The sequence below is a fragment of the Cotesia typhae genome, unplaced genomic scaffold (assembly GCF_013202065.1).
Source record: "Cotesia typhae breed Kobodo isofemale line unplaced genomic scaffold, CoteBio_Ctyphae contig_4, whole genome shotgun sequence".
NCBI classification, from domain to species: Eukaryota; Metazoa; Arthropoda; class Insecta; order Hymenoptera; family Braconidae; genus Cotesia; species Cotesia typhae.
Genome location: NW_027423748.1, coordinates 1,873,154 through 1,883,970, shown reverse-complemented (window position 1 = coordinate 1,883,970; position 10,817 = coordinate 1,873,154). Strand labels below are relative to the sequence as shown.

General features: G+C 33.9%; 1 protein-coding gene across 1 annotated transcript; it reads left to right on the top strand.

Moving 5' to 3' along the window:
- Positions 1-513: 513 nt before the first annotated feature.
- LOC141527593 (uncharacterized) lies at positions 514-8,665 on the top strand. The gene is made up of 4 exons (XM_074243161.1): positions 514-1,288; positions 1,404-1,639; positions 3,978-6,656; positions 6,698-8,665. The coding sequence occupies exons 1-4, from the start codon at positions 514-516 to the stop codon at positions 8,663-8,665; spliced, it is 5,658 nt and encodes a 1,885-aa protein (XP_074099262.1).
- Positions 8,666-10,817: the final 2,152 nt, after the last annotated feature.

Here is a 10,817-nt window from a genome sequence, read left to right as displayed (position 1 = left end):
AGACTTCCAAAATATGAGCTCTTCAAGTAGTTTACTTACTGAACTCATAAGACATCAATAATCTGAGCTTTTTAAGAGGTCTTTTTTCTGACTTCGTAAGATGTCATGAATATGAACTCTTTCAGAGGTCTTTTTGCTGAGGTAGGATTGAATTGTATTGGCGCATGCGCACAACGATAGAAATTTTATTTTTACTTTTTATCTCTGTTTTAATATAACCTATAAGTGTATGGTACGTTTTCTGTTTACATTCAGCGTCGAATTTCAAAACTTTAATTTAGTGAAATCAATTAATTATTTATAACCAGTGATTTCGTAATTTGTAAATTAAAAGTTCTAAAAATAATGTAAGTGCATATTCTTAGCTAATTAATATTTGACTGTGTATGATATTTCATGTTTTTATCAGTGATAAATTTGAGAAATCATTCGATTTTAAAGGTAACGTATACATTTATCCAAAAATAAATATAAATTATGATTCTTTTTAATTTAAAATATTTTTTTCTCAAGATGTCTGAAAGAAAAAGATTCAGTGAACTGTCTAAGAGTCAGAAAAATCGAAGATTGAAAAAACGCTGTGAGCAGGCAATTTTGGAGACTGCATGTGCAAAAGCATCGGTTGATACTTCGTTTGATAATGATCCAGTTATTAATAACAGTGTAATGAACAACGACAATAATTATGACAGTGATGATTTCAGTTTACAGTCAATTCATTTAGATAATACCGTAACCGATATCTCTTTAAAGACTTACACAGATAATAATGATAACTCTCATTGTACAACAACAAAAACAACATCAACAGTAACAGCAACAACTACTACAACTTCTATCACTTATAATAATAATAATAATTGTGATATCGAAGTACCAATTCCTTTAACCAAACAATTAGCTCAATGGAAATGCGAATTTAACATTACTCAAGCTGGATCAAGTGCTTTACTAAAAATTATTAGAAATGTGGAGTCAATAGAAGAGTTAAAAAGTCTTCCAAATGACAGTCGTACCTTAATTGATACTCCTACAGATACTACTATTCGTGAGGTTGCACCAGGAGAATATTTCCACTATGGACTGAAAAAAGGATTAATTGATCAATTAAAAATTGTCGATATAAAACAGATTACAGATATTATCCAGATTAGTATACACATTGATGGTTTGCCAATATCGAAGAGTTCAAAACGACAACTGTATCCTATACTGGGAGAAATTTTTCCAAAAGTCTCTGTACCATTCGTTATTGGTATATACCATGGACTGAACAAACCAAATGACTGTAATGAATTTCTTAAAGATTTCATTAATGAGTACAAAAATCTGAGAGAGGAAGGTTTCGAGTATGATAGTCATAAATTTAAAGTAATTATAAGGGCTGTTATTTGATTCACCAGCGAGAGCTTTTGTAACCTACACAAAAGGTCATAGTGGTTTTTATGGTTGCGGTAAGTGCATTCAAGAAGGAGAATATAGTGACCATCGAATGTTATTTTTTGATATGGATGCACCATTACGCACTGACTCGAATTTTATAAATCGTTTAAATGAAGATCATCATTTAGGAAAATCAGATTTTGAAGATATTGATGTTGGTATGGTGTCTCAATTTCCAGTGGATTACATGCATCTTGTTTGTCAAGGAGTATCAAAAAAAATACTGACTTCGTGGACGAAAGGATGGCGACTAAATGATAAAAAATTACTTAAATTAAGTCACAAAATGACTGAAAATCAATATTATTATAATTATTATGAGTATTACATAACAACAATAATAATTTAACAATTAATATTAATAAATTTATAGCATGAATAAATAATATTTATTAATTTATAATAATAATATTCTGCAAATTTTCTGTATGAAATCAGAAAGAGCTGTCAATTCTGACTACTATAAGTACTCTTTTATTTGAAGTCGTAAAGAGCTCTTAATTCGGATTTCTGCAAGACATCTTATTTTTGAACTCAAAAAGACTTCCTAATTCTAACTTCTGTAAGCACTTTTTTTTTTGAACTCAGAAAAAAGATCTCTTTGAGAATATTTGTGGAAGTCTTATATTACCCGGGAAAAAATGAATTTGCCTAACCATATATATTTATATATGATTATATATTAAATATATATAATTATATATTATTATATATAAATTTTTATATAAAATATATATAATCATATATGGACTAATGTATTATATGTATGTTTTATATAAGTCTATATATGATTAGATCTGATTAGATCTGACTTATATAGGTCTATATATGATTATATATAAGTCTATATATAATTAGATCTGATTAGACCTGAGTTATCTAGGTCCATACATGATTATATATAAATTTATATATAATTAGATCTGATTAGACCTGAGTTATCTAGAGCTATATATGATTATATATAAATCTATATATAATTAGATCTGATTAGACCTGAGTTATCTAGGGCTATATATGATTATATATAAATCTATATATAATTAGATCTGATTAGACCTGAGTTATCTAGGGCTATATATGATTATATATAAATCTATATATAATTAGATCTGATTAGACCTGAATAATCTAGAGCTATATGTGATTATATATAAATCTATAAATGATTATATCTAATCAGATCTAATTTATATAGGACTATATATATATATATATATATATATATATATATATATATATATATATATATATATATAATTAAACGTAAAGCTATGTATACATAATTATATATAATCAAATGTAAATTATAATTTTATTAATAATTGTTGATTTTATGTTCTTTAATGATTTTAACATAAATATAAGTATCTGAATTTTTTTTATTAATTATTACAGATGAAGAGCTAAATTATATTTTATTTTATTTTGCCATTATTATTATTTATAAATCAATACTAAATTAATAATACATTTTGCTTACATATATCGCAGTACCCGGGAAAAAATGAATTTGCCTAACCATATATATTTATATATGATTATATATAAATTTTTATATAAAATATATGTAATCATATATGGACTAATGTATTATATGTATGTCTTCTATACTTCTATACTAATATTATAAAGAGGAAAGATTTGTATTTTTGTATTTTTGTATGTTTGTAATGAATAAACTCAAAAACTACTGGACCGATTCCAATAATTTTTTCACCATTAGAAAGCTGCATTATTCAGAAGTAACATAGGCTATATAATATCACGCTAGGTCCTATAGTTGTGGAGCAGTAACCAAAAATGTTTTAAAAACGGAGGAAAAGTGTCGTTTCTGAGGCCTTCCGTGGCGTGCGCTGGGCATATAGTTAAAGTTATACAAAAATGCTCTATGGATGAATTGTTCATCTTAACATTCTTTTTAAAAAAGTCTGCGAGAGCATATGTCTACCTTTTATAGTTTACCCATAACAATCGTTTTAATGAATGGTTCAATCCTTATAAAAGTTTGCTCTAGATAACTTTTGAATTGTTCAATCGATTACCTTATGACTATTAATTCATCCAAAAGATACCTATTAGGTAAGTACTTACCTGCTATTTCAAAAATACATAAAAAAGGCCCGGGGCGGCGCGCGGCGTGAAGTGACTAGCCAGCCGGGCAACGCAGCGGTGCGGGGAAGGGGAGGTCAGATCAGTGAGATAGGTAGCCGCGCGGCTCATTCGCGCGGTCGGCTCCCTACGCAGCAGACGTGTCACGTAACCGATCTTAAACATTTTGTAGACTATTTAACTTGCATTTTTTGTTCGAGTAAAAAAGTTCTTTTGCATTTTTTGTTCGAGTAAAAAAGTTCTTTTCAGAACTAATTATAAATTGTTCATTCAGGCTTTACTGCTATAATATCCTAAATTATATTCTTACTTATACCCTTATTTTCCATAGTAAGTATTTATCCTAAATTCTATTCTTATTCTCTATCCTAATTTCTATTCTTATTTTTATCTAATAAAAAAAAATTCATCAATATGCCAAGAAAAAAAGGTCTCAACTATCTAAAAATTGCTCTCAAGCGAGATTAGCAAAAATACGACGTGATGAAGAATCAGTTTCTGAAAATTTTGATCGTCTCGCAAATCAGAGAGCGTATGCGTCGCAATCACGTGCAAGCGAATCTAGCGCCGAACGCTTGCACCGCCTTGCTCAAAATAGTGACAGAATGTCACAATCACGTGGAAGGGAATCAAGCGCCGAACATGCGCTTCGTCTTTCAGCACAAAATACCCGATCATCACAACTACACGAACGACAATCGAGTGCTGAACGTTCGCAGCGCCTTGCAGAAAATAGGGTTAGGAACTCGCAAACGCGTGCCAGGGAATCTAGCGCCGAACGCTCGCAGCGACTAATTGCACAAAATACCCGATCATCACAACTACACGAACGACAATCGAGTGCTGAACGCTCGCAGCGTCTTGCAGAAAATAGAGTTAGGAACTCGCAAACACGTGCCAGGGAATCTAGCGCCGAATGCTCGCAGCGACTTATTGCACAGAGAGAAAGACAACATTCTTTAACAATTAGGACGCGTAATAGAGTTTTAGCTCATAGCAATAGATCGGCATTCAGTTACGATCCACAAATTGATTATGCTCATCAAAACAGCATCCAAATCGGAGCAATGAATAAGGTTTGCCCGCGATGTTGTGCAAAAAAATGGAATGATGAAGCGAACGGTATGTGTTGCGCGTCTGGAAAAGTTATTCTTCCTAATATAACAGAGCCACCAGAACCAATAAAAAGCCTATTGACTAATAATCACACACTTTCTGCGCATTTTTTGAACAATGCGCGTAGATACAATAGTCTTTTTCAGATGACTTCGTTTGGGGCAAAAGAAATTAGAGAGGGAAATTTTATGCCCACCTTCAAGGTAGAAGGACAAGTCTACCATCTTATAGGTAGCCTCTTACCACCAGCAGGACAAAACCCTCAATTTCTGCAAATATATTTTATTTCAGAAGCTGACCAACTATCTTTGCGAGCAAACATGGCCCCTACGCTAAAAATTGATTTGATTAACGAATTACAGACCGTATTAAATAGCCACAATATATACGTACGAAGTTTCAAGCATAGTATCGAACTTAACAACCCGGAAAGTTTAAAACTAATCATTCACTCCGATCGCACACCTCAGACAGAACACCAAGGCAGATATAACGCTCCTTCCATAAATGAAGTGGCCGTTCTGTTGGTCAACGAAGACAAAAGACCCAGGGATATTGTGCTGCATGGTAGAGACGGACAACTAAAACGAGTGTCGGAATTGCACCGCGCTTACGATCCGTTACAATATCCACTTATATATGTAACAGGAGACGACGGATATTATGTGAATATTCCTCAGCAGAATGCATTACGAAATAAGACAGTGTCATGTATGCAATATTATGCCTACCGTTTAATGATTAGGACGAACTGTTTTAACACACTGCATTATTACAAAGATTTGTTTAATCAGTATTGTGTTGATATGATGGCGAAGATGATTTCAGAGAGGTTAAATTTTATTTCCCGAAACCAACAAAAGCTAAGAGCGGATAACTATATTCATTTGAGGGATGCTTTAAACCAAGACGCAGGTGTAAATGCCGCCAATTTAGGTCAGCATGTCATTTTGCCGTCGTCATTTACCGGGTCACCGAGGTATCTCCACGAAAAGACGCAAGATGCTATGACATATGTGCGCAATTATGGAAGGCCTGACCTTTTTATAACTTTTACGTGTAATCCGGAATGGGAAGAAATAAAGCAAGAACTTTTTCCCGGTCAGCGATCTTTCGATCGGCATGACATCATTGCTCGAGTGTTTCACTTAAAAATGAAAAAAATTATAAACATAATCACAAAAGACGCGATTTTTGGGACGGTTAAATGTTTTATGGTAACTGTAGAGTGGCAAAAAAGAGGATTGCCGCATTGTCATATGTTATTTTGGCTGGACACAAAAATACAGCCCGATGAAATTGATGGCATAATAGTTGCCGAGCTACCTAATAAAGATGAAGATCCAGAGTTGTTCGAAATAGTCACAAAAAATATGGTACATGGACCATGTGGGGAAGAAAATTTGACTTCGCCGTGCATGAAAAATGGCATTTGTTCAAAAAAATACCCACGACGTTTTGTAACTCAAACCGAGACCGGTGAGGACGGATATCCCGTTTATCGACGACGTGACATCGACAACGGAGGGCAGGTCGCTACCTTGAATGTGCGAGGAAGAACAGTCAACATTGACAACAGATGGATCGTTCCATGTTGCCCAATATTGTGCCGATCTTTCAACGCTCACATAAACGTTGAATATTGTCATTCCGTACAAGCAATTAAGTACATATGTAAGTACATTAATAAAGGATCGGATCAAGCCACTTTCAGTGTCAGAAATGCTCATGACGAAGTTGAAAAATATTTAAACGGCCGATACATCAGTACATCTGAAGCAGTGTGGAGATTGTTAGAGTTTCCTATACATGACAGACACCCTACCGTAGTACACTTAGCGGTACACTTAGAGAACGGACAACGAGTATACTTCTCAGCGGAAAATATACAAAATATTGTTGAAAATCCACCTAAAACGACACTCACTGCCTTTTTTGACCTGTGCAGCAGTGACGGGTTTGCTAGAACACTACTCTATCACGAAGTCCCTCATTACTATACATGGGCAAACAATAAATTTTCTAGAAGGAAGCGTGGCCAAGACGTAGTTGGACACCCCGGCATAAAAAAGATGCAGCATTGGGAAGAGTGTACAACATTCATCCTTCACAGTCAGAATGTTTTTATCTCAGGATACTACTTCATCATGTACGTGGCCCAACATCATTCCAGTATTTAAAAACAGTTGAGGGAATTGTTAAAGAAACTTACCAAGCCGCTTGCCGAGATAGAGGTTTGCTGGAAAATGATAACCAATGGGAAATAACTTTGAGAGAAGCTTCAATATCCCAATGTCCGCTTAAGCTGAGAGAATTGTTTGTGGTGATTCTATTATTTTGTTTCCCCTCGGAACCTCTCAAATTATGGAACACTTTTAAAAACGATTTGTGTCAAGATATCAGACACATAGCCCAAGAAAGAGGTCAACAAGATTTTAATGTTTATAATGAAGGCTTGATACAGATCGAAAATAAACTTTTAGAACTGAACGATAAAAATTTGGTAGACTTTGGGTTACCCTCTCCGAATCGCCCCCTACAAAATGTAGTTAATGCCATACCGAGCTCTACATACGATGTTAACGAGTTATCAGTATATGTCAACTCAAATGTACCCAAGTTGGTGGCAGATCAAAAAATTGCGTTCGATGCTATAATTGAAAGTGTGATCAACAACAAAGGTAGACTATTTTTTTTGGACGCGCCTGGCGGAACAGGTAAAACATTTCTTGCCAATTTAATATTAGCCAAAGTACGACAATCTGGAAGAAAAGCACTGGCGGTCGCGTCTTCTGGCATTGCTGCAACTCTATTAAATGGTGGGAAGACTGCTCACTCGACCTTTAAATTACCGTTGTCTGTGTCATTAGAACAACAATCAGTATGCTCAATCCGCAAAAATGGTCCACTTGGGAAGCTCTTACAGGACACTTCACTGATTATTTGGGATGAGTGTACCATGAGCCATAGAGCTCACGTGGAAGCTGTGAACCGCACATTAAAAGACCTCAGGAACTCAGGCAATGTGATGGAAGGCGTAACCTTTGTGTTGGCTGGAGACTTTCGCCAAACACTACCGGTTATAACTAAAGGTACACGCGCCGACGTTATTAAAGCGTGCCTCAAATCATCACCTTTGTGGCAATCAATTAAAACTCTAAATTTGCGCACAAATATGAGAGCACATTTAAGTAACGACAACAATGGAAATTTCTCACAAAAAATACTTCAACTTGGAGATGGAAAACTACCATCGCCAGTTGCAAATAGCTCCCAAGTATCGTTGGACAATGAATTGGCTCAAACTGTTAACAGTCTAGATGTTCTTATAGACACAATCTATCCCGACATTGAAAATCTCACAGAACGAAATTTCAATTGGCTCTGTTCGAGGGCGATAGTGTCGCCAAGAAACGATTCCGTAAATGATATAAACAGAATGATTATGGAAAAAGTACCAGGTGATTTCAAATGTTACAAATCTATTGACACTGTGTGCAACATCGAAGATGCAGTACACTACCCACAAGAATTTTTAAATTCCCTCAACCCTGCCGGCTTGCCACCCCACGAACTAAAATTAAAAAGAGGTACTCCTATCATGCTTTTGAGAAATTTAAGCCCTCCCAATATGTGCAATGGCACAAGACTTTTGATAAGGGAATTACGAGACAATGTGATTGTAGCAACAATCATCACTGGGCCCGCGGCCGGACAGCTCGCTCACATACCGCGAATCCCGATGATTCCGACGGATTTACCTATATCCTTTAAAAGGTTACAGTTTCCTGTGAAGACATCGTTTGCCCTTACGATAAATAAATCACAGGGGCAAACTTTTTCGATTGTTGGCGTCGACCTAAGAAAAGAGTGCTTTTCTCATGGGCAGTTATATGTAGCCCTTTCTCGAGTAAGATCTCCTAAAAATCAATATGTTTTGTTAGCACCTACAAATACCACTGCAAACATAGTTTACAGTGAAGCCTTAAAGTAAAATGTAAATATTACGATAATTTGATCAAACACATAAAACAAAGAACTTTAACAAAAAAAAAAAAAATCTTTAACAAAAAAACCTTAAAACAACAAAAAAACCTTAAAAAAACCAAAAAACTTTAACAAAAAAAACCTTAAAACAATAAAGAAAAACAAAAAAAAATGAAAAGATGTAAATATTTTTCAATAAATGTAAAATAACAATTTAAAAACAAACTTTTACCTCAACCAAAACAAACAACAACAAAATAGGTAGGTTCCTATTTAAGAAGAAAATAATTAATTAAATAAATGAAATAAGTAAATGAAGTCCGGAAAAATGTTTTCAAAAGGTAAATACTTCCTAAATAAAAAAAAAACTGAGAATAAATATAAATAAAACGTAAAACTATGTAAAAAATCTTAAGTCCCCCCGTGCGAAGCCGGGACGGGCCGCTAGTTTTTTATAAATAAACAATTAGCGAACAAACAATTATTTATGGCGAACAATAAGGAACAAACAACGAACTAATGGTATGTGAGAATGAAAATTAAAAAATTCGAAAAAAAAAATTTTTGGGGTGCTAAGTTTGGTGAGCCTTCAACAGTGCGAAGCGTTGCTGTTGTTGAACACTCAATGCTGCGCACAATGCCACTATTGTTATGTCGCAATAACTATAATGCTTTGGGTTGCATCTGGCAGGTGACACTACCTGTCAGATGAACCAGAGTTTGAATGGGTTAATTGGTTGCATTTACGGTTTAAATTTGTATTTATATTTTAAATGGATTTAGAATTTCTAGTGGATTTAATATTTAATTTAATTGTTGAGTTTGGTCGTCGAGTGCACACGTGTCTTCGAAAGAGAAACTTCAATCTCAAGAAAATAATACAAAAGAATATTGTGTTAGATTCTGAAAAACCATAAAATCTTTGAGTAAACACAGAACATGTCCTTGCCACATGACAACTTCAAGTCCTTAAAAGAAATGCCATAAAAGACACGTGTGGAAACTCAACGATCTCTTGTTCTCTAAAAAACAAGGCACTACAACCGATTTTAACAACAAATAATAAAATAATAATTTATTTATTCACTTTATTTTAAATAACTAAATAACATAGATAAATGAGTATTTAGATGCTACAACATGTGTATATATGTACATATGTATGGATTTAATGTCACAATGGTTTTAGACAAATTTAATTACGTATTAGAATAATTGAATAGTAAATGGTATTAAATTGAATTTAGGAATGATTAGCAAATATTAAAGTAAATTCCGCATCTGATATAATTTATTGAACAGATAATACTTTAAACGCCTTTTAAAACTATAATACGTTAATTGATTCTAATGAATATATGTTAATTAAATAATAAATAATAGATGAGGATAATCATTGTTAACAACGATCTGATATTATGTTATTATTACTGTCTGTACCTCGACCAGGTTTTCTGCGGTTTCCCTAGGTCGTTGTGCTGAATTAAAAGCCAGGTAAATACAGATACATGAATATGTCAGCCGGCCGCAGCCGCAAATAATAAGGGTTATATAAAAGTAAGTTTATATAAGTACATGTAAGATAGTATATTACGCACTATGTACAAGGGTAGTTTTAGCAATAGTATAAGTGTATACGTGTAACCATAGTGGGGGAACGCGAAACTGAGCAGTCAGAGTTGAGACTATGTGACTTCACTTCTCCCCAAGAGCTGTAACTATTCAGTGCATCTCTCCGATTTCTAAATAAACATCAACATAAAGTTCAATTGAACTGTTATCATTTAAAATCATACCTTGCCACACAATCTCAATCAGTAATTTTTTAGTATATTTCATATTAAATTATAAAATAAAATCCCGCGTGACAATAAACAACCCACTTGTCCACGAGGTGTAATCATCAGCAAATCTAGTAACCTCGCAGGACATAACACTATGCGCTCTAGTGCTGTAATTGGAAAACTACCAAATTGATTACTTCCTAAGTAGAGAAACACAGCCATTGTGAAAGATCCAAGAAAATTTTAGTATTGTTTTATTCCTTTATCACGTGGCATGCCTCCATCTAGTGGATATTAATTTATTTTGCATGAAAATTTACCAACTAATATTATTCATTCACCCGAGAGAATTAACACATTGATTCCAGCGTGGGA

Bases quoted from the DNA above. Each gene is read 5' to 3' on its own strand.
- LOC141527593 (XM_074243161.1), top strand. From the start codon at position 514: ATGTCTGAAAGAAAAAGATTCAGTGAACTGTCTAAGAGTCAGAAAAAT. The intron at 1,289-1,403 runs GTAATGAATTTC...TTGATTCACCAG, and splicing joins ACTGAACAAACCAAATGACT to CGAGAGCTTTTGTAACCTAC. The intron at 1,640-3,977 runs GTTTGTCAAGGA...CAATATGCCAAG, and splicing joins CAGTGGATTACATGCATCTT to AAAAAAAGGTCTCAACTATC.